Here is a 23,493-nt window from a genome sequence, read left to right on the forward strand (position 1 = left end):
GGGTTTCAATAAGTGTTGATCCAACGTCTTATTGATAATGGGCTAGACTCCAGTTCCAACTCTAATCCTTATTATATGGAGGCTCGTCCCCTCTCGCAAACCGGATCATATAAGTCAGAACCTCAGGGGGGGCCTTGAAGGAACTTCTTTGCCCTTTTGATCATCTTTGTCGACGGGTTAATCAACTTGGAGAGGTCACTATCAAAAATAACTTGCGGTATTGTGCGGTCAGTCAACCAAACAAGGACAAAGAGCCGCCACTTGACACCTGTCTAATTAAAATATTATAGCCAACGCTGTCATCACCGAAAATAATTCGAGACCAACACGGCCATGATCAACCAACATTTCAGTGACCCTATTGTGATCAGTCACTTTGTAATTACAGCCGGTCTTACGTCGCCAATCTCCTGTGTCATCGCCGAGCATACACCACCAGGTCCGCAGAGTCTAAAGGAAGGAATCATCTACGTCGGTTAGAAACGACTATGATCCCATTAGGATGTGAAAGGCTCAAACTTAGCAATTGGGCCGAAGGAGTTGACGAAGTCACTTATCTATGTTAAATTGTTAAGTCAATGGTTTGAAGACAACCAACGTCTCCGCCACTATTAGCGCATGCTAATTCGACCTTCGCGTGGCCAATGAACGCCAAACCCACTCTCCCGGCCACACCCTTCCGGCCTCGGAGCCGACACGCCCGGAGCCCCACTAGCTGTCCCGGCTGTCTGGTTTCGGCCTTTTTTGGTGTCTTGCATAGGACTGGTAGTTCATTACACGATGAGAGCCTGGTGCGAGCGGGTTTTGTCCCTTACTGGGTTTTGTAGATGTAGACGGTGCTTCTGTTGTGTTGGTCCAGATTAGTCCAGCTATTGCGCTGCAAAGGTTGGAAGATGAGGTGCAGTGAGGTTTGGTCAGTGCCGTGCGGCTCTATGCAATCTATAAGGTTAATGCGTAGCTAAAGGAGCACGCATGCTGGGATGAGTAGCTCAGATAGCGAGCTAAGCCGTCGTAGCCGATCCGCAACGCCGGGATTCGAATACGATGAGATACCTCCTACGTAATACCGTGTCTTCATCCAGTTATCTTCAGTGTTTTTTCAGCACCTCTACAACCCTGAAAAATATCGCTCTGTACCTCCAAGATGATCACTGGTACCATCTCCCGTGCATCACTCCAAGTGTCTACCCCTCCCAACGGAAGCCGACCCCGGACCGGTAGCGGTTCCCGGTTCCGGAGCCAGACAAAATCAACTCTCTTCCCGCCGGGAACATGTGGTAATGTCCGGGAGTTGTAATCTGCCTGGGGCTAGGCTTTGGGACAAATGGGCAGCAAGCTTCATTCCGGAGGCGGGTGTCAGCAGGACACAAAATGGTGTGGTCGGGATGGTCCGTTGGAGTGTGGTTCGTGGGTTGAGTTAGTGTGAGGGACGGGAGGAGGGGTATAAAGGGGCCCCACGTGATGATCGTGGGTTTGAACATTAGTCCCGCCAAAGCTGAGATCTGGCTTTATTGAATAGAGGGCAGGGGTCGTAGGTGGAAGTGGAGGTGTGAAGGCTGAGAAAGACGGATGGTCGGTAAGGAGAAGATTCAAGGGCTGAGCATGTCCAGCATCACGTTTCGGGCATATATAAACGGAAATGGATGGGCCCATGGCCATGGTCGGGTCAAGTGCATGCTTCACTCGGCTAGGGGTCGGACGCTTACGAACTTAATCTCGTCATATACCGACGTCAAGATAGAGTCACAATTTAACTCATAAAGTTGGTCATCCTTGTTCAGTCAGTGCAGCGTCCAGGAGGAGCTGTGAGAGTTGAACAGCCGATTGAAGCCAAGCCTTGTAAGAGCATGTCGAGATTGGTGCGAAAATAAGGCCACTGTTAAAGCTCCGGGACAGTTTGGGCCGACTTGAGGCCCCTGCGCTGGGTTTCGGAGGGTGCAAGCCACAGCACTAGCCACGAGGTCTATCCCTAGCTAACAACGAGCCTCTAGCTCCACGTATGCCTTCGGATCAATGTCGCGTCGACATCCACCCTGAAACGCGAACAAAATCAACGGAGCTTCAGGTGCGGGCCATTTGAAGTCGCTGGGCGATACTTAATCTGCAATCTTCATCGTTTTTGGTTCTGTTCTTCCATTCCTCTTTCTTGCCTTGTACATATTTTCTTAACCGCAACTCTCCGGCGGCTACATCGCAGCTATCATGGCTCCCAAGAAGAAGACCGCGGCGGCATCGTCCAAGGCGACTGGTGCGCCAGACAGCATCTCGCCTGAGCGCTTCGAGAAGGAGCTCAAGAACCTCGCGGCCAAGGCCAAGGATGACAGCTGGAGCAACAGCACTCTGGGACAAGCGTCCCTCTACCTCAAGACGGCCATCGTGCTGGGTCTTCTCGGGGTCGCCTCCAACGCCTCCCAGCTCGCTCTCTCGCCCGTCTTCGGCTCCATCCCTGCGGCCATCCCTCACTCGCCCGTCATCATGGCTGGCTGCTTCGTTGGCTGGGCTGGCAACCTGTTCCTGAACCGCATGCTGCCCTTCTCCACCGAGCTGCTTCTGCCGCTCGTGGCGCTGCACTTCCCCATTGTGCAGTTCCTCCTCGGCCCGTACAGCGACAAACTCGGCTCGTGGTGGGGACCTGTTGCCATTGAGGGTTTGACTGTCTTCCCCCTGGCCGCCGTAACTGCGGCATGCGTGGCTAATTACCTTGAGCAAGCGGAGCTCGGCGCGTTGCCGCAATTCGTGGCAGATGCGGCTCCAGGCATCGGCTCCTGGGGATTCTTCAAGTTTGCGGAGCGAGTTGCGAACCAGCAACTTCAACCCTTTATTGGAAAGACATTTGTTCTGACTCGCATCGGACTGCAATTGCTCCTCGCAGCGACATACGCTGTCCTCGCCCCGTCCAAGTATCTCGTGCTGGCTATCCCTGCCCTCCTTCACACCGCAGTGCTCAACACTCACGTCATGACGCCCATGGCGACAAACTCGCTAAACAGCACTTTGCTGGCGCAGAATTGGACCCTGTTGGATCGCCGTGAATCGCTGACGGGGTACGTCTCCGTCCTCGAGGACCTTGACAAGGGAGTCAGAGTTCTCCGTTGTGACCACAGTCTTCTGGGAGGCGAGTGGGTGCGCTATAAGGGACCCATCATCTCTGAGCCGATTTATGGCGTTTTCGTCATGCTTGAGGCTGTTCGACTCATCGAGAGGGAGGTCCCGATTGTGAGCAATGAAGCCAACGCCCTCGTTATGTAAGTGCATCGCAAGACGCCTAGGGAGCTGGTTTGCTAACACCAATGATGCAGCGGTCTTGGTATCGGAACTACGCCTTCTTCTTTCGTCACCCATGGCATAGACACCACTGTTATTGAAATTGACCCCGTTGTGCACGAGTTCGCTGGCAAGTACTTTGACCTTCGCGAAAACAACCCACCTGTTATCGCCGACGCTGTCAGCTACACAGCCAAGTTGGCCAATGAATCGACCACCAAGTTTGACTACATCGTCCATGATGTGTTTACTGGCGGCGCAGAGCCGGTCGATCTCTTCACGCTAGAATTTTTCCAGGGTCTGAACGCTCTGTTGAAGGACGACGGATCCATTGCCATTGTATGTCTATTTGCATGGATCGCACGCCGAGTGATATTCGACACTAACTCTTTTCCAGAACTATGCCGGTGACTTTGCCGCCCCTACCCCGAAGATGATCATCCGTACCATCACGAAGGTCTTCCCCTCCTGCCGCGTCTTCCGTGAGGCCCCCCGGGTTGAAGAGACGGTCAAGGCATGGGGAAATGATTTTATCAACATGGTCATCTTCTGCCAAAAGACTCCTGGTGAACTGACTTTCCGCCGGCCGGTTCGGGAGGACTACCATGAGAGCCGTTCGCGTCATGTCTTCCTGGAGCCGCGTCACGAAATCCCCTCGTCTGTGTGGCTTGAGGGTGACGACAAGAGTATCCTCACGGCGAACAGCACTGCCAAGGTGACCAAGATGCACCAGAAGAGCGCGACGGGTCATTGGACAATCATGAGGACCGTTATTCCCACCAAGATCTGGGAGATGTGGTGAAGATAACCATTGTATTTCTTTCCTAATCAAGAACCTATGTACCAAGTAGTATTTTATCACCGATATGGCTGGTAATCTAGCATTCGATTCAGAGCACCATAACTACAGAGCGCAACTCCGTCCCCAAGACCCTTACTCAACGTCTTCTATAACATCTTTTATTGGTCCTTTGCGGCGTCAAGAGACAGTTGCTTGTTGTCTCCGTTGAAGTCATTAGCAAAGTCAGAGATGTAGCCAGGCACGTCGGCGCGGTTATACGGGCTCGCAACTGGCTCGCTCATGGTCTGGTGAATAGGCAGGACACCAGTCCAGACCGAGTCCCGCACAGTCTCATTCTCCATATCGTGCTTATCGTCGTGGGCCTGGCCGGCGCGGACTTTTGCACTTCCGGAGGCAATCCTAACCCTGAGAATACCGGTACTCTGGAGCTCGGCACTGGTAGGCGGCAAGCGAGTATGGCGCCAGCGGTCAGGGACAACGCTGTCTGTAATGAGTTCCATGGCATACATCTTTTCCGCCTCATCTGTCACGAGCGTGGCATGTCCGAACAGCACAGCGGAGCGATAGTTGTAGCTGTGAGAAAATGAGGATATCGCAAGGACAAGGCCGTCGACATGGGACGCGGCGACACACACGGGCATCCCCTTGGCCTCCTCGCCCTCGGAGCCGGCTCGGCCGAGATTCATGATGCGCGAGGAGACGTATCCGTGGAGGTAGAGGTCCAGGGGGTCGCCAAGGTCGGCGCTAGGACGTTCGAATGAGCCCATCTGGCCGATCATGGGGAGGATGACAGGGAAGGGTTGGGATGGCGTGGTGAAGGAGACGTGCAGGATCTGGCAAGAGTTGACGATGCGGTGGATTGACTCGAGGGCATAGACACCGCGGTCGTTGAGGCGCTTGACCGTGTTAGTGGCCTCTTTGGGGTATTCAAGGTCGTAGCGGCCCATGGCTGCGGCTTTGCGAGGTGTTGGGAGGTTGAGTAAATGTGGTTGAGGGTGGTTGTGTGAGATAAAGTGAATGAGACGTTGCAGTGGTGATGTTGGGTCTGGTCTGGTATGTCTCAGCTCATAGTCCTGCAGCATAGGCGCCTTATATAGTAGAAGCTAACAACGATAAGTTATCACTTCGGAACCGAGATGCTGTGGCTACGGAGTGTTAGCTTGACTCATCTAGACGGGATCAAGATAGTGGAACTGCATCGTGATGAAATAAGAGGCGGAGTAGCCACATGGCGGAGAACAATCTGTGCATATGCTGTGTAAGTAACCTCGTAGGTACGGGAGTACGCTTGGGTCTACGTATGACAACTTTGTACCAGGCTGGTTCCCTTCCATGTCTGCCCGAGTCGAATGGGCCTGCAACGTCGTCGTCGTGCGGCTGGACCGGCATCTGACCATCAGGCGGGCGGCGATTGGCGAGTCAAATTCGTGGGGAAATGGTGGAACGTAAAATGGGTGGTTTAGTGGTTTACAGAGGGCGTCGAAGCACCTAATTTAGCTGCAGATCCACGATCGGTCCCAAACTGCCCAACTAGTTGTCAGGGACGAACCATGGTGCTAACCATGAGAGGCAAGTAGATAGAGTCACCATTTGTGACGATAACGGAACTTCCTTATACAAGTACTGCCTGCGCCGCCCCGGATGCAGCCCGTCGACTCGGCCGGGAGTGTTAGGTGACGATTTGATATGCGGGTGGGATGGAGTGGGTTTGGACGGTGGACGGACATCCCGTTCTGGGGATGGTTCATCTGCGTTAATGTGTAATTACAGCATGGCCGGGCCGGTCAGATGAGTGAAAGGCAACCGGCAAGGACCGGGAGTCAAGGCGGCGGAGGGAGATGAGAGGTGGTTTAAGGCGGCATGTGTGTAATGGAATGGTTATTGTAGTATTAAGGGCGTGGGTGGTGACTAATTTGTGAGTGCGAGGGAGCGTGGGTGGTGAGTTGGAATGTGGGTGTTGGTATACTGGCATAAAAAACCGACACCTTCGTGTAAGTGACATGGCGATACAAAACAATACCAATTGATTCATACAGTGAAAAGAAACCCGATACTGTCTGCAGTACAACAGATATTGAGGTGTTGTGGTCCAGGGTAAGCAGACATGCAGATGACGCAGGTAATGTGTGGGATGTTCGGGTTGATGGAGCAGAAGCTTAGCCCTAGCTAACGTTGACACACAATGCCAAGCTGCCCAACTCCAGTCGGAGGCCGCTGACTCGACAAAGTATTGCCATGTCCGTCTACTGCTGCATGTCTAGAGCACGTGCGGTCTGGTGGACTCGACGATAACCAAGCTCTCTGCGAGTGGCGGTGGTGCGTTGAGAAACAGGCGCAACATGTAGGACCCGTATTGTACAGGCGGGGTGCAGGCGTCGGCAGGTGTCGACAGGTGAGGTCTGATGATGTAGTGTTACAGGCGCATCGGTACCTGCCAATCAGCACTTGCCTCTTTCCACCTCACCACCCACGAATAACGAATGCAACCTACCGTCGCACCGGCTCAACAACCTCAACCTCCACATCCACAGCCAAAATACAACACATCTTGGAGCCCGTCGCCGCCGCCGCCACAAGGCATGGACATTTCGCCCGTCTTGAACCGTTCCCCGAAGGAACTCATTTTCCTAGCCCAATTGGGAAAACCGTCCCCATTGCCCCCAGGCGGGAAAGCCCCCTGCCTGCCGTTGCATGACGGGTGACGCTACTGCGCACCAGCAGCCGGGTCCCCCCGTCCTCTGTGTCCCGACTCTCGGTCACAGTCCGAAGGGCTCGTGTCTTGCCGCTGGGCGTCTACTCTTCCTGTTGTGCCCGACGGGTCGATTCATTTCTCTCTTCTATTTTTCTTCCCGTTGCTTCTTTCCTTTGATCGCCAGATGGGGCATTTTGACACTTCTGATGGTCCGCAGGTATCGCCTCCAACTGTCGCCCGCTTGGCAACGGCGATCCGGCTCGGCCATTGTTTTACATGTCACCTCAGCAGGCGGGCCCCGGCCTGTCGCGACGCTCCCGTCCACTGGGTAGCTGGTGTCGCCCACCAGTATTACGACAGCAACGGAGACCAGACGGAAATGGAGCCCTAAGACAGAGACGACGTGTGGGCGCACACCCGATTAAGAGCTTTCGCTATGCCCAGGACCCAAGGCATTATCGATCCCCCAGTGTATTTCGTCCATCTGGCGCGGTGGCCACCGGCCCTTCCGCTCGTCTCAGGTTCTTCGCCGTTACAGATCCATGCCGTTTCTCGACACGCCGAGTTTCACATGAAACCATACTACCGTCGACGCGCTACCGACTCCTCTCAGCCTCGCCCAGTGGCCCAATCATGCTCCCCACCGTGCTTGATTATCGCGAACCTCCAGAGCCGGCTCGAACACGGACCTGTTTGACCTGAGGTCGCTTGTTTGAGACCCCCATTTTGCCCAGACGGGTGCAAGCGCACTCCATCCTCCCGCTCTAACCCCATGCTCTGGGTTGTCTGCCCAAAGTGTCAGACATGCAACGCGACGCTGTTCCTTCACAGTTTCTTTTCCCTTTCATTCTCATTGTCTCTCATTGTCTCGTACTGTCTCTCCTTCGTCGGGGCTTGTACCGATACTCAATGGCGCAGTGACTATCGCTCGCGATGCCTTCATCTTTCATTTGTTCCATGGCACTTTAATCCGTTTCGTCTAATTGCTTCTTTCTATTCTGTCTTTCTCATTGACTGGGATCTCCTCTTATCTTGCCTTCTTATACCGACCCAGATGCCCCGGATATCATCATGGCGGACTCAATCAACACCCAGGCCTTGACTGCGGCCTTTTCCTTGTCAGTCTAACCTACCCATCGACCAACACCAGAAACCCCGCAGACTAATCGACGAACACAGTGGCTTAGTTGTCAATGCCGCATCGGGCGCTGTCTTTCTATATCTTAAAGGTCATGCCTCGTCGCTGTTACGAGACGGCCTGAGGCTGGTCCTCGTTACTTTCCTTGCTACTTCCGCCCTGTGGGCTCAAACAGATTTCATTTCTACCCTAATCAACGTAAACTCATCAACAGGATGCCAGGTCGCCATCGTGTTCGCCTCCATCTTTGACCAACTCGCCCGGGTATCCCTACAACAAGCCATCATTTGGGCTGTCGACCACCATGGCCAGGTTCCGCAAGCCGAATCCCTCCTCACACAAGGCGCCATCATCATGCGATTTATTCTCGGTGCCGTCTTCGTCGGGCTTCAGCGACCCCAACTCGATACTGTCTGCATTACCACTACGTCGCTTTTGCCCTTCGGCGTTGTCCTCCTTGCCGCCGACTTGGCTTTCACGACTGTCATTCTGATCCGGGTTATCTCCTTTGGATTGATCAAAGATATGCAGCAAGGAACGGCTACATCAAGTCGGAGCAGGGCTGCCATTTTAACGATTGCTGGCTTGGGAATCTGGACTGCGGTGAGTCTTTGGCATGAGCGTTGCGTCACAGATTCAAGTTCTAACCGAGAACCACAGATGAGCGCTCCCCTGATGCTGGGCATCAGGTCAGCCGATGTAATTACTAGGACCGCGGTTCCCGCTACTGGTCTCTCGATCTTGATTGGTACGTAAAGTACCGCCATCGAACGGCTTCCACTTACCATTTGTAGGCGTCTTGACACTGTTCAAGGACAGTCTTGTATCCTCTAAAGAAGACTCTACTAGCCTAACCGAAGATGCAACAATGCGAGGCCCCCATACGACTCGACAGTTGCAGAGCCGAGATATATCGACAAGCGACTCCACGCTCCCCCCCAGCCGATACGAGGAATTAAAGGACGACGCACTTGCATCATTCAGAGCTGCGGCGCAACTGCAGACTTCCCAACTCGTAACAGGACCAGGAGGACCGCCAGGCAAGCTTCCCGTCATAGCAAGACCGTATGCCGGACAAGCTGCGACCGGGATCGGAGGTGTTCCCGTGCAAGGCCAGTTCTTCCCTCCGATGAGATCACAGACACTGCCGGTTAGCATGGAAGCTAGGGACATCAACAAACGCCCTGGGATGGTCACGAGAAAGGGCACTAAGTTGACCATCTCGAACCCGATCTTGAGCGAAGCGAGCGAGCAACAAGTCATGACCAAGATTCCGACTATCGACTTGGCTACCGCAGCGCAGAACGAGAAGGATCGAGCGAAAGCAAGCCACATGTTGGGGTCCTCAGCACCGTTTGTGTCCCGCACGGAGCTTCAACCACCGCCAATACCCGCCAAAGCGGTCAAGAGGAAATCGCTAATCTCGAGTGGCGATGCCGTGGCAAACTCATACGCTGGTGGAGGAGGGGCCCAGGTTCCTGAATTATCGTCTATGGAGAAATCGATGGCGACAACCTCTGCCACCATGCTTTCCCCGGGAATGGAAGAACTTCGACGAAGGTCTCCTCGACAGGCGACAAATATCACTCAGCCACAAGCAGCAAATACTCGTCGTCCGCAAACTAGTGGTTCATCTCAACCAGAGCCGCAGTTCCCTACTCGCATGTCATCTCTCCAGCAAAATCGGATATCCTCGCTTACGAAGCCTCTACCAAATGCGCCGTTTCCTCCGTCTAAGGTCAACTTCTCCTTTCCAGTAGATCCACGAAAGCCGGTTCTCCCGCTCGAACACGAACCGGCCAAACAAGGTATCCGACCCTCCAGACAGGGACCGGAGCCTCCAGGTCCTAAAACCCCTTCTACGACAAACCTACCAGCCCTCACTCCAGCAAAATCTGGATTACCAAGCAATCCCAGGGCAATTCGGATGAATATGGACCGAATAGTGGCTCAGGATCAGACTGTCATGTTCATGAAAAGCATCGAGTACAATAACCCAGCTGCTGTTAAGAGGGTTGTGGATTCGGCGAAAGATAAGCAGTCGATGAAGTCTCCAGGACGGTCTGCTTCGATGGTTCATAGGCCAAGGCCCATTCCTCGACTACCTTCGATTGACCGCGCCATATTCCCTGCCGAAGGATCTCCAAACATGCACCAGCACAAGCGATCACTCTCTAATGGCCTTTCCCGGACCAGGACATTGATGATGTTCCCGGCCGTCCCGAATTCTGGCAAGCTTCTTGCACTCCCGCCACTGCCAAAAAGCGCCGGAATCCTACTTCGGGCTCAGCCAGATGATGCCAGAAGCATGACCTGGGACGAGAAGATGGACATGTTTTACCCGCAAAGTGGGAGTGCAAGATCAAGCATAGCAGGGAGCATGAGGAGACGATCACGATCAGTACCCGATGTTCCCATCATGCCGATGATGCTGTCGGACGACAAGGTGGACATGGCATCTCCCCGTAACAGCATATATCATACAGACGCGTCGGCAAGAACATCTGCAGCGACTCAAAGCATATCCATCTTGCTTGAAGACTTCCCTCGACCCCAAGAGAGTATTAGCTCCTCGAAAGCCAAATCAACCGACCCCCAGAGCGCTAATCGCGAACTGAAACCGAAGGCATCCAAGTCACCAACGCAGAAAACTTCATCCAAAAACGTAGCAGATCGACGATCATCACCTATTCTTCCGGCCGAGGACTTGAGCATGTTTTCCCCTTACAGCGAGGCCAGGAGCCGAGATGACGAGGCCTCAACCAATTGGGGATCAATCCACTCTCCAGGAACGTTTGTCAATGTGCAAAAAGCCCGAGCTGTCGATGTGCCAGCTGTTCCAAAGCTGCATCTACTACATAATGGTGCCGAAGTCGTGGTCGGCACACTGCCCCCACAGGGCCGGGATGAGGACATGGGGGCCTCGACTGTTATGTCGGAGACCTCCGCGGACAACGTTGTCGTAGCGGCTGAGGAAGCACAGGCAATTACTGAGAGCGAGCACGGATGGCACCGTCGGGTCGGGGAAGAATGCCCGTCATTCTCAGACAGAGGACAAATTGTGAGACCTCGAAAGGTCCCTCCACCAGCGCCGCTGTTGCTCAACAGGACCAACATGGTGCCTATGGCAGTTCAGGCTGAAGTGTCACCGCTCGAGTCGCCCGAGCACGCGCTAGCCATGATTCAAGAGCAGCTGAGAAAACTTGAGGATCCGGGCAGAGAATCGGCCAGTAGCGGACAAGGAGAGAGAATGACCCTCTTAGCCGATCTCGAAACGGAGCTGGGCCAGCAGGAGCATCAATGGCAAGGACTCCGGGGAACGCTACTGGTGAGAGATTCGCAATCGACGCTTGGGGCTACACCAGACCTAGATTCACTGCTTGGGAGCGCCAGTCGATCATTTGCGACACCGCTGAGAGAGGACTATCTGCAGGCCGCCTCTACGAAACAGGTATCCCGGCAATTGCTCCCGGAGCAGGTTGCTGGCAACACTGGACACCCCTCATCCCAAGCTTCAGACCCCACCCATGGCGGCATGCCACAACAAGCATTGGCCCGAGACCAGACCGCATACGTGGGCAGCCGAGGAGACCTGCCGACTAAGGCGGCAAACAACAAAGAAAGCTTGCAGGTTGCGGGTTCACGCGAGCCTTTATTTTCATTGAGCAAGACCGCTCCTCAATGGACTGATGACGCCGCCGGAAGCGAATACGACCGAGAGTCCAGGGTCGCGCATACACACCCTGCCAAGACGCTGTGGTGCCCCATTTCCTCTGATGCAGCAGTATCTGGGGCTACACGGGCATTCCTTTGGACCCCAGCAGCTAAAGCTGCGGCTTCAGAGATTGTTCCTAGTCAGATTGCTCTAGACACGGTCCGACGTCGGATTGACCAAAACTTGGAGCCTCTTACAATTGAGAGCTCGCATCTCTGGAAGAAGCCCGTATCTGAACGCCGGTTTTCGCAGCATGGAGTCTGGCGATCAACGTCGCGCCCCGTCTCTGGGGGCGAGGACCAACTGCAGGTCAAGCCGGAGCAGGAGCCAGCCATGGAGCCAGTAATAGAGCAACAAGTTAACCGGCTGGCGACTCAAAGGCCCCCACGCAAGAGCAAGCGGATCACCCTGCTACCAGACATTCTGGAGAGCCCCAAGCCCCTCGATAGGCGTGGAACTCTGGGGATCTTCCAATTTCCCTGGGGCGAGATGTCAGACATGCCCTCTGTCCCGGCTCGGCCGCTGACCATGATGGCCATGGCCGGCACGATGACAACGGGACAGGGACGGGAGCGGACCGCAATGGGCAGCGGGAATGCACCGGGCTCAACGTCGTTCTTTGAGGACTATGAGGCGGAGGAGGATGGAGACAGCGACTACGGTAGCTACTACTCGGAGAGCGATGAAGACGACGACGACGATGGATTTGATGAGACAGTGTTGTGGGAGATTGCCAGCCTGCTCAAGCCGAGCCAGGAGAGAGGCAGCAGTAGCGGATTTTTCCCCGCTGAAGACGCACACTACCAGATTCCCCAGCGCGGAGAAGACGGCGCTACCACGCTTTACTCCGACGAGGCAGACGGTGTGGAATTTGTGAGGAGGGACGACCCTGAAGCGCTGCGGTTTATCACTACTAATTTCGCGTCGTCAGAGACCAATTCGCCAAAGACAGGACTCCCAGGACTCCCAGCAGTGACGGGCACACCCAAAGCCCGGGACACGCCAATGACAGCGGGGACACCAAGGACACCTAGGGCCGCAAGCGCGTCACCACGCAGTGACGGCCCCCACGCCACAGCGACGCCAATGGAAACGGACCAGGGCCCTGGGCGGCTGCACGGGGTTATGCATGGATTTTTGCAGGGTCGCGAAAAGCCTGTTGCGCAGGCGAGCGCCAGCGCGGGCACGGACGAGGCCAATCTGAACTCGGCAACCGATGCCGCGAGGGGCCTGTCGCCGAAGGCCGAGCTTAGACAGCAGGGCAGCGGAGATGGTGGATTTGGTGGCCACGGTGGAGGTGTTGATTCAATAAGCAACTCCGACTCTGTGCTTCCTAATCGCCTGGCTGGCGCGCCAATGACGACGGCCCCCTCCGATCATGAGCCGTCTGGCACCCCTTCTGCGAGCCCCATCCCTCGCAATCCTGGTCCGGCTCAGACAGACCCTCACCACCCTCAGCGCACCCTCGCTCACGACGCCGACGACGCCCACACCCTAGTTGCGGCGTGGACATTGAATTCCGTCGAGGCCAAGGCGCCACCCCGCCAGGTCCCAGCGCATCCAGTTTCCCCAAGGGTTTTGCTGCCCTCCGCAGAATACTCCGCCAACGCCGACGAGGACGCTTTTATACAAACCTCCCCCTCCGCCGACTCTGCAACCCTCCCCAAGTTTGCTCTCTCATCAATCTCTCACTCGTCCTCTCCATTGTCGCCATTGTCCCCAGTGTCGACTCAGAACTCCGTTCCCCAGCAACAGATCCTGCTCCGGAACGCCCACCACTTATCGCTTGCTGGTCCGATGGCCATGTTGTGGTCCCCCCCAGCCGCTCCCATCCTGCGCCCCTCCAAGGGGCTCTCTCAACCTGACGCCTCAACCTGGAATTCCTATCTTCCCATCGACAACGCTGCTCGTGCCCAGGCTCGCAAGTCCGAGCTCGCCACGCTTCAGAGCACTGCCCTTTGGGTCCAGCCGCCGCCCCAGAGGGCCCGCGAGCCTTCCCTCGATGGACTCTGGACCCCCGTTTCGCCCAAGGAATTGACGGCGACGCTGCCGGCCATGTGGGCGCTGCCCCCGGCTATTGAGCGAGTTTCCTACGGTCTCCCCCAGCCCGATGCGGAGTTGTGGGCGACCTATCTCCCCGTCGACGAGGAAACACCACGCGTGAAGCAGCGAGAGGCTCACCCTGCCACCATTAAAAGCCAGGCCATGTGGACGAAACCTTCCAAGGCGACCATCGTCAGTGGTGACGGACCCCTGTGGACTGCCCCCAAATCCGCCAACGGCACTGTGGATGCGCCGCTGGAGATTTCTAGCTCAACTCCCGAAGCGGTCAGCTTTGGCTTGTGGGCGCCTGCTCCCGCCGCCGCCGAACCCAAAGAACCCGTGGGCCTGTTTAGCCTGAGCCATGAGCGTTCCGATTTCCGGACCACGTCACTATCTCCGGCCGCACTGCTCATGGCTCGTAAGCCCCGGGCCCCGCAGCCGCCGTTCGCGGACTTCGGCTTTACGCATCTCTGGAACCAGACTCCGCTCTGGGACGCCGCCGCTGCTGCTGCGGCGGTCAAGATGCAGCGAGAGATTGACGAGCTTGTTCATGAGGGCCTGTTCAGCCTGAACCACCGCCGCACCAATTTCCGCACTACGTCCGAGCCACCCGCCGCGCTTGTTACCAAGAGCAAGGCGCGCATCTCGCAGGAGCCTCTGCCGAAGCTCACCTCAGATAGCCTCTGGTCTGTGCGAGATCAGTCCCCTGCAGTTGAGCTAGACTGGCTTGTTATCTCGTCCTCCAAGCCCAGGACCTCGTCTGTCGATTCGTCGTCGACGGACACCGAGTCCCTGGACGCCACCAAGGCTTCTACTACCGCCTCGTCGGTCGCTTCTTCTGTCACTTTCGAGGACGCCTCTACGAAGCCGGCCCGTCGGTTGGATGCAACCCCGGCTCAGTGGCTGGAGGCTCTCCAAGCTGCCATCTCCGCAAGCAAGGATACCGCAACCCTGGCAAGCAAGGACCATGTGCTTGACAGCTCCGACTCCCCATCCTCTGCTTACCAACTCTGGTCCAAGCGCGATGATGACATGTCAGAAGAGGAGGCTGATGACAATGCCATGTGGCGGCCCTCGTCCTCGCCCACCAACCGCTACCTGGTGCTCACGTCGACCCCCGGCGAGCTCGACGACAGCCAGCTCCGCGCCTCGTCGGAGACGTTGCGCCGAGGCGGCAAGTTGCAGGCCCGCCCGCCGCCGCCGGTCTTCCACGGCTCGTCCGTCTCGGCCTTTGTTCCCGGGGTCAGCGAGACGCCGCGGGACTTCAGTGCACAGGCGCTCTGGACCTCGGACCCTGCTGCCGTCGCCGCCGCCACGGCCGGTGCAACGATTGAGGAAGAGCGAGCCTGGCTTGACAAATCGCTCCGACAGAGCATGTCCCTGGTGAAGCTTTGGTAAGCCAGGAACCGGAATTAAGGTGGACTTTGCGGAGGCTCGGGGCCTCGGAGGCTTTCTTGCCTCGGAGTGGGGTGTCCGTTGGGGGATCCTTTTGGGGGCCCTCGGCATCTCGGGGGTGCTGTATGACGACAATTACAAAGCACCGTGGCGCGGGACAGCGCATGACTTGGGACTGTTCGGAGAAATTGGAAATTGGAAATCCTCAACGAATTCGGGGGAAGAACATGTGCGATGCAAAAGTAAATGCACGCACTATTTGTGGAATGGCGCAAGCGAATTTGGAATAAGTTTTGATTTGGGTTTGGATTTATTTGCCCATCCTTGTATACCAGCGTTCTCATCATGATGTACCTAGCCAGCGAAAGCAAAATCATGGATTCTTTTTTGTCTCACGACTGTCTGGTTCCGCCAGTCGCATTGATTCTGTCCCTGCACATGTCAGAGCTATATCGTGTGATATCTGCGATATCTAGTCGTCGTCCCTGTCCAGGATCCCCGAGAACCCTTTTTTCCATCCTATGACGCAGCGGGAGCTGTCGTGTGATGTTTTGATTCTTTCGGTGGTTCGGCTTCGCATGTCCGTCGCGGGCTTGTATGTCCGGCCAAAATCACTTCATGTGAGCGCGGGGAGTGTCACACATGACGGCCAACCCTGGCGTGCAGAACATGGCAATGTGAAGCGCAAAGGCACGAACAATTGCCAACGAGGAGCAAGGTGGTGTTGAGATGGTTCGACGTAGGAACCAGCCCCTTCTCGCTGCGTATCCATCCAAGTCGCAGCAGGTGTGAGTGGGTGATGCTCTGGGGCTACTCCTCCCGTGAGGGCATGCGCTGCGAGGGTAGCCGTAGCTATGCGTCCCTATCATTGCTCATCTGGCCCATGAAGTGGAGATGGCCCTGGACTGCTGTGATGTGGTGTTGAGCACGCTTCGTGCCGGCGGGCCGTGGATAATTGGGCCTGGCGGTGGTGTTGAGGTCGGACTAGTGCACGTTAAAGGCGCAATTGCTCACAGGACGTTTCTTGGGTCATTGTAGTCGTTCGATGTTTAGTCCTGCTGCTCTTTCGAGAAGTCAATGTTTGCAGATTGAAGGAGGGGGGTGTGTAGCTGGCTCAAAACAGGCCCGACTTGGGTTGGCATCACGATAACCAACAGGAGCGGCATTGGTTACATACACGCTGCGAAAGACAACATCCCCGTCAGTAGTTTATTGAAGTAAAGAATCGGCGGCATTTCTATTCCCACGTACGCACACCCATGGACCCTTGCACGCATTGGATACATGACTTCCGGATGGGGCACTGCCAACTCCGACGGTTTTATGTCCACCAAGTACTTGTGCGTCTTAGACGTTGACAAAAGAAAGGACTTATCCACGAACGAAGAAAATTAGTAGAATAATCAATATTGCAATATCTGTGAACAAAACAAAACAGTTATGTCATATTTGGCATTTCATTTGAGAAAGGACATTGCAATCAATGGCGAAATGGTAGGGTACATATTCTGCTTGCGAATAGCAACGAGTGTGCCTGTAAGTATCAACACTCATAAACAAGTCAAGCCTTTCTTGATTTTCTCCAATGACTTTCTCTTGCCCCACATCCGCCATATCAATCCAAACTGTCAATGTTCTGTCATGCCCAAGTTCGTAACTCGGCGCACCACTCTCACTCACACGATAGGACTCCGTTTTTAGAGGTAGTAATAAATCATCATGGCGTTAAGCTCTATCCATGCATGCAATCATAAAAAACAAACAGAGCGTACAAGTATACGCTTAATGCGACGTGAAAACCCTTTCACTTATCCTCTTCTCCTCCTGCACCATCCTCCATCCCCCGTTTCCGTATGTTTACCCCTGCCCATCCCAGCCTTTATGTTATCCCAAACCCCGAAAAGTCGAAGAAAAAAAGAACCCCCGGCGTTCCATGGAATTTTTTTGTGTGCTTCTTCCTCATCCTCATTCCCCTCGTTTTCTTTCCTCTCTTGTAGCTGTTTTCATTGTATGCATGTATGTGTGCTCCTTCTCTCATCCCTCCTTCTCGCTTTCTCCCATCGCAATGCGTGGCATGAGTTCGTGCAAAAAAAGTATTCTTTGTCGAGAGAAAGAACATCATCTTCTCGAGAGCATCGTCTTTCCTTCCCATCGCCCTTTTTCCTTCCTTTAATAATCGTCAAAGCATTAAGGTGTGTCAGAAGGACACTAATAACAGAGAGAAGAGAACAAAAGAAAGTGACGTTTCCTCGTACCACACAAAGGGAACAACACAAGAAAATAATCCGTTAAAAATATAACCCTCACAAGTTATACCCGTGTGAACAAGTACCGACATGAACCGCCGTAGCGTTTGTTTGTCCTGTCTACCTATTACTTGTGAGGGGCTCATTAGAGAGGCGTATCCTCGTTAAGGGCATTTCAATGTATGTATGCTCCTTAAGTTCGCCTCTTGGGGTCGTCCATCTGGCGTGCAAGTCGTGGCCGCACCAGCTCTCCGTGAGCTGCCATGGATTCGTCATCACCACTGCCATTGGATTGGCAGGGCTAACGTAACCAGCGTTGTCGAAAGGAAACCCTCCGCCAAGAAGAAGCCTTTTCAGCCGAGTAGTATCCAGACAAGGTCGAGAAGATTCGGGTACAGCTAGTGGACTGCAATAATGTCGTAGCTCCCCGGGGCCGATCATCACCTATATTGAGGCGAGCGTACCCTTTAAGCCATGCGGATGTAATCGCATAAAAACCCTGGACCTCCGAGACCGTCGCTATGCAAACAAAATTCCACAAAATCTTTTGTACACGCTCATGCAAGAATGCAGAGCACCTGTTCAGTCCTCCAACAGAGTGACTTTCAACCGACAGTCATCATCTGCATCCGTTGGGGCAGGCTGGAGGGAGAGTTCTCTGTTGATGTGCCATCCATGAGAGGGATGTTTCCTCGACCCCTAACTGTTCGTCGTGGCGGGCTCGAGCCTGGGTCATCGAAAACGCGGGTGAAGGCGGGGCTCGATTCGAGTTGGCGTTCATGTCGAGGCGTTCGCGCAGGACTGTGTGTGATTTGGTCTGCTCGTCGGATGGCATCTGAAAGGCAGTCGCGTAGATCCCCCGCCCTTTTGACCAAGGCCTTGAGACTGTTTGTGTCAAAGTGTACCTTGCCATCGTTAGGAGAAACTTCGTCAGGCTGTGTGCGATGTTGCATAGCTTCCATGACAGAACGGACAACTCCGGACACATCATGGGTTTTGTGCGATCGGTTCTCGGGTGTTCTAGGCCGGCTTGACCGGTTCGACACATGGTTTGCATCTGCTAATGGCCAGTTGCCGAATATGTCATCTTCGGGCGAGAAGACGGATCGTCGCCTGGGAGAATGCCGTTCCCGTACCACGGCCGTTCTTGACATCGCGGGTTCCCGACCGTCAAAGGCAGCATCCAGGCGGTCCATGGAGTGCGCGTCAAATCCGTCGTCGCCAAAGCGTTCGTCAATTTCGAAGGCGTCAAAGTTGATCGACGACGTAGATTTCTGGTCATCATCCTCTTCCTCCATCGAGTCCTCGTCCGGCGATGCCAAGGCAATGATGCCTTCTGCTTCTTTCCACAAGCCTCGTTGTGACCCTTCGAGCATATCCATGTCCCGGCCATGGCGACAGAGGCGTTTCAGATCGTTGACGAGGAGAGAAAATTCCCGGATGTGCCCCGAATGGGCTTTGACACTGGGTTGTGTGGCTCGGATCGACTCTGGAACTGCAAACATCTTGTCATCTTTGTCGCCGGTTCCCATGCCACCACCGCCAAACTCGAAGTCATCATCCCAGTCTTCGCTGACTGTCTTGGTACCCATCCCCCACGTGCCATACTTGGCTCCGGAGGTTTTCGGGTCATCTGGAGAATCGTGGACGACGGGGACGCTTTGGCTGCGCACATGGGTCGGCGTGGGTCCTTTCCGAATAGCTGAGCGGCCGCCTCTAGAGTCCATCTCTTGCTTTGCGTACGCAGTCTTTGGGCGTGGGGAGCGTCCCCCGACTGTGTCGTACTTGTCGTGGGTTGGAGGCTCGCTCCAGTCAAACAGATTGCTTAGCGGTCGTTCGCTATGGCTGTCGTTGCCGTTCATGTCGAGCATCCCGTTGCCACTGATGTTGGCAAGGGCCAGTCGCACGTTGGGGTTAATTCTTCTGGAGTTTAGTGAGTTGCCCTTGGAAGGAGGTGACAGAGGGTTGCACGGAAAATCGTCGTCCCTGACCCAGTCTTCGTCAAAGTCGTCATCCAAGGACATGCGATTGAAGTCCTTGGTGGGGATTGAAACATCACGGGGTGAGGAGGAGTCAAGCCTGAAACGGGGCCCAGACATATCTCGGCGCGCGAAGCTAGCCTCATTCCGGTGGACTGTGCGAACCGGCGTGGGTACACTCTCGTCCTCCTCCATAATCTTATCGTCCTCGTCCCACGTCCGGCCGAGGATTTCCTGAATAGAGAGGCGTTTCGTCTTTCCGTTGCCAGCGGTACTGGGCGGCGACTCGTCATACATAGACTCCAGAGGCGTCTCAACCGCCCGTGCGCGGCCGGATGCGACCGTCCGCAGAGAGTCAAACATGGTGTCACTCTTGAAATCCGTGTCGTCGTCGTCTACCGACGTACAGTCCCGAGTGTCGGCCTCGGAGCTCTCCATCGTAGAGGTCCTGTCGTGCTGCGGTCCCCTGAGTTGTGACATGGCAGCAGAGCTGGTCGAACTTCCAGAGGGTTGATTAGGCCGAGTGTGGTGAGTGGGCACCCCGCTGGAAGACCCTAATCGCGACGCATCCACATGGAAACTTGAAAGTCTTGAAAGCGGGGGGACTGGTGACGATGAGTTCCTTTTACGCGTTCGCAGCGACGAGATGGTAGCTGAACCAAGCGCCGACCCCTGCCGAGTAGGCGATGCTGGCGAAATGGCCAATTCTAGCGGGGGATTGGCTGGAGATTCTGCGCCGGTCTGCGCGCCAGTGAGTGGTTCTGACACATGTCGCTTATTTCCGTTTCTGGACTCAGCGCCTCGCTTGGGCCGACGGATACTGCCCGAGGTCCTCGACACCCAATTCCCTGCCGACGTAAAAGGCATCGAAATGGACTTTCGCGGTCCTCTTGAGGGCGTGCCCTCGGGGGATGGTGAATATTCTTGAACTGGCAGAGTTGGTAGACGGCGTGATTCCTGAATGTCTGCAGCAGGCAACAGTCTTGACGGCACTGAAGAGGCTGAAGGTACTGAAGCGCCTGTGACCAGTCGCGGCTTAACGAGATGGGCCCGGTTGCGGTGTTCGTCCTCGCCGGTGCAAATGCGCTTCGAGTATACCAGTCGAGCATGCGGACTGAGATCGCCAAAACGGCCGGGACTTGCCCGTGAGCTCACACTAGCCGTCTTGGTGTGGAAAAACGATGTCCATCCACTTCTTGTGGTTGATCGTACCGGGGTCACGATCGGGGGTGAAGCGAGGAACTCGTGGGGTTGTGAGTGATCGCCGAATGAGAATTTATGAGGCTCTGTCGGGGTCGTCACAGTAGAATCGACCTGGAACCTCTGAAGAGTAGCAGAGCGTTGATGGCTCGTCGCAGGTCGTCGCAAAGTCGGCAAGTGAGACTTTGAACGTCGGCCTACGTCGGCGTTTTCGTCGGTATATTGGGTCGACGTCGATCGCTTAACAAGTTTATTCGGAGGGAGAGATGGCGCAGCAGGGTCAGAGGGGAGCATCGGCGCAGCAGAGCCGTGGGAGAAGATGGAGGGAGTGTCGGGGCCAATGCTGGATCTGGGGCTTTCGTGACGGGACAATGGGCGGAGGGATAGGCGCCTCATCCACGATCCATTGGAAGAGATTGAGTCTCTTGACTCGGCGATGGGAGCGGGTGACTCTGTGCGCCTAACGAAAGACGACTTCCTGCTGCTAACCTTGGGAGGTGGAGGCGTCGCTGTCGCCTGGGGTTGAGGTTGGGGTGGCCGTTGGTAGCGGGAGAGGGGAGGTCTTGAAGCCGTCGCGGGTCGCGGGAGGGTGTGGTATTGTGAGCTCCCGTGGGGGTTCGACGTAGTGCTCGTTGCGGGTCGTGAGAAAAGGAAATTGGTCGCTCGAGGGCGAAATGTCGGCTCGCGGTCGGTAGAGGTTCGTCTACTGCGGGTCGAAGGTCGGAGGGAGGGAGAAGCGGAGTTTGGTTCGGTGGGTTGGCCGAATACCAAACCGCTGGCCGCTGCAGCAATAGCAGTGCCCGTTCCCACGAGCTAGAGACAAGAGTCGACGTCAATGATTGCTGCAAAAGGAAACTGGGAGACAATCCACAAAAGAGGGTTTGAAGAGAAGAGGGCCGTGTGATAGAATGCGGAAAGGCTATTGCTAGACGTGGGGATGTGGTGTGGTGTGAAAGTGGTGATGTTGGTGGGCTCGATGGGCTGGGTATGTTTGATGTTGACTACGGATTGCGGAACGGGTGACGAGAAATGGGGGAATGGTCAACAAACTTACACTTGGAACGGCCTGCATGATTGCGAGGGACTCTCAACTCAGGCGAGAGAGAAGACAACGGCTAGCATTTCTAGGGGAGGGTGACGGTGGTTCTGGATACGGACGGGTTGCGCATCGTCAAGCCATGGAGGGTTGATTGACTTTGTCGGCGTGTGTTGCCCAAAGGTTGAAGAGGCGTTGTAGCGATGCAACCACACCCAAAATTGCCCCAGAGGTCCGGGACGACGATGGGGCAGACGAAGGCGAAGCAACGCGAGACGGCAAACAGGTCGAGGACTTGGCGAGAGGCTGTGCGCTGGTCGGTGCGGTGCGCTCTCTGGTTCCTTGGGGGACCGGCGACGAGGATGAGGCCGAGGGCGAGGGAAATCGAGGGCGCGGTGGGGGGAACGAAGGACGCGCCGGTTCAAGGTGAAGCAGCCGCGTGATGGAGCTGGAGGTGGTCTGAAGCCGCCGCCACGGAAACGCCGTTGAGAGCGTGTGCGAGGGGGGGACGAGGGGAGGAGCGTCGGTTTCGGGCTTTGGGGCAAGATCGGATCAGAGAAGAGGTAGGAGAAGGAAGAAAGATAATATGCGATCTCTCTTCCTTTTTTTTTTTCCTGCTCTCTCGCAAGTCCCCTGGCCCTGGTAGGTTGAAGGTGAGTTGACTGGTCGTGGGATGAAAACCAGCTGCGAGGAACCAAGGCCAAGCAAAACAGGAGCTGCTCGACGACTGCGTCGCGACCACAGACCACTGGCCGGAGACTGCAGCACCGTAACATCCACTCAAAAACACACCCGCGCGGACCAAAGCACCAACGGCCTGCGACCTGGAGATTGCAAGTGAGATTTGGGCGAGGACGGATCGCCTCTGCAGGGATGAGCATCAAGCCCGCGAGCCAGGGCCCCCAGGGCTCCGGCGGGCCAGCGTCCGCCTATTCCCCCTCTCCCTCGGGCCTCAGGGCTCCCCCCAGGCCCTCTTCCAGGGCGTTGTACTATAGTAAGCATCGGAAGGTACCTCCGGACGCACAGCGCCCCCTCCCCCCGGAGCGCCGAGACGGCGGGGTCCAGGGCTTGCGTCTTTGCCCTTATTAGCGGGCGGAGCCACTGAATGTCTAGCGCCGCTGCGGGCCTGTAGGCGGGTGGCCCAAACAACGCTGAGGTGTGAGCCTGCGAAAGGTGCGTTGTGGGCTTGCGGCGCCCTGCGGCGCTGCGCCTACAGCAGCCCACAGCAGGCTCGACGCCGAAACGTACAGAGTACCTGGCGCTTGATTGGGCCTGCGGCCTGGCGATGGGTCCATCTCAGCAGCACGAGAGATTGAAGCTTCTAGATCGAGTGGAGGGCAGCAAACAGTTGAAATTGAATGACAACGAAGCGACGTGCAGGACCTACGTCGTACAGTAGTGGGATGGGGATTGTCTTCGCCGCGCGGGTAAAAAAATAATTATTTTAAAATTGAGCTGCCGCTGGGCGCATGCAGACGGATAGGGGACAAGACCACAACATGTGAGGCTCGAGATCTCGGCGCTTCTCACCCTCAGTGACTGTCCGCCTGTAGTTCTCGCTGGTCGCGCTCTCGTATCCTCCCTCCTGAGGCCCAACCAGGAAGACCCAGTCAATATCCAAAGACCAAGGTACACAATATAGCAACTACTTCCAAGAAATAAAGGGAGCCTGCATCTAGGAGTTTAGCGCCTACGGGCGAGCCGCGTATCAATTTGCCGTGACCCTCTCGTCCATCATGATCATGGCACGGCTGCGGAAAGGCACAATTTGTGTTGTGCAGTGCGCACGCCTGAAGTATTTTGGGACTCATTCCGCTGTCCGTCCCGCCTAAGCGCATTCTCATCACTCTCGCACCCCCGGCCCCAGGGGACATCTCCGAGCGGGACACCTCACCGGGGCCTCCTGGGCTGGCTCCGGGGTTACATCTCGGGCTATGCCTACAGCGGCATTTCTGCACTGCGGTGGTGCGTGAGGAGAGAAAA

At 55.6% G+C, this 23,493-nt stretch overlaps 5 protein-coding genes across 5 annotated transcripts; 3 read left to right on the forward strand and 2 right to left on the reverse strand.

Annotated features, from left to right (window-relative positions):
• Nucleotides 1-2,202: 2,202 nt before the first annotated feature.
• On the forward strand, nt 2,203-4,066 carry BGZ61DRAFT_492495 (S-adenosyl-L-methionine-dependent methyltransferase; the record flags this gene model as incomplete). Its single annotated transcript, XM_046250554.1, has 3 exons — nt 2,203-3,245; nt 3,300-3,603; nt 3,662-4,066. 3 exons carry the CDS (start codon nt 2,203-2,205, stop codon nt 4,064-4,066), a joined length of 1,752 nt encoding a protein of 583 aa, XP_046106960.1.
• A 158-nt stretch (nt 4,067-4,224) lies between these two features.
• Nucleotides 4,225-5,013, reverse strand: BGZ61DRAFT_476022 (uncharacterized protein; the record flags this gene model as incomplete). Its single annotated transcript, XM_046248761.1, has 1 exon — nt 4,225-5,013. The coding sequence occupies one exon, from the start codon at nt 5,011-5,013 to the stop codon at nt 4,225-4,227; it is 789 nt and encodes a 262-aa protein (XP_046106961.1).
• A 2,816-nt stretch (nt 5,014-7,829) lies between these two features.
• BGZ61DRAFT_530581 (uncharacterized protein) lies at nt 7,830-15,052 on the forward strand (the record flags this gene model as incomplete). Its single annotated transcript, XM_046253577.1, has 4 exons — nt 7,830-7,876; nt 7,938-8,499; nt 8,557-8,644; nt 8,691-15,052. 4 exons carry the CDS (start codon nt 7,830-7,832, stop codon nt 15,050-15,052), a joined length of 7,059 nt encoding a protein of 2,352 aa, XP_046106962.1.
• Nucleotides 15,053-16,623: 1,571 nt separating this feature from the next.
• On the forward strand, nt 16,624-17,797 carry BGZ61DRAFT_448025 (uncharacterized protein). Its single transcript, XM_046245424.1, has one exon. It carries the CDS (start codon nt 16,769-16,771, stop codon nt 17,339-17,341), a length of 573 nt encoding a protein of 190 aa, XP_046106963.1. The 5' UTR covers nt 16,624-16,768; the 3' UTR covers nt 17,342-17,797.
• A 1-nt stretch (nt 17,798) lies between these two features.
• Nucleotides 17,799-21,901, reverse strand: BGZ61DRAFT_448027 (uncharacterized protein). The gene is made up of 2 exons (XM_046245425.1): nt 21,529-21,901; nt 17,799-21,287 (listed from the first exon to the last, which is right to left on the reverse strand). The coding sequence occupies exons 1-2, from the start codon at nt 21,544-21,546 to the stop codon at nt 17,901-17,903; spliced, it is 3,405 nt and encodes a 1,134-aa protein (XP_046106964.1). The 5' UTR covers nt 21,547-21,901; the 3' UTR covers nt 17,799-17,900.
• Nucleotides 21,902-23,493: the final 1,592 nt, after the last annotated feature.

The sequence above is a fragment of the Ilyonectria robusta genome, assembly GCF_021365365.1.
Source record: "Ilyonectria robusta strain PMI_751 chromosome Unknown BGZ61scaffold_6, whole genome shotgun sequence".
Lineage (NCBI taxonomy): Eukaryota > Fungi > Ascomycota > Sordariomycetes > Hypocreales > Nectriaceae > Ilyonectria > Ilyonectria robusta.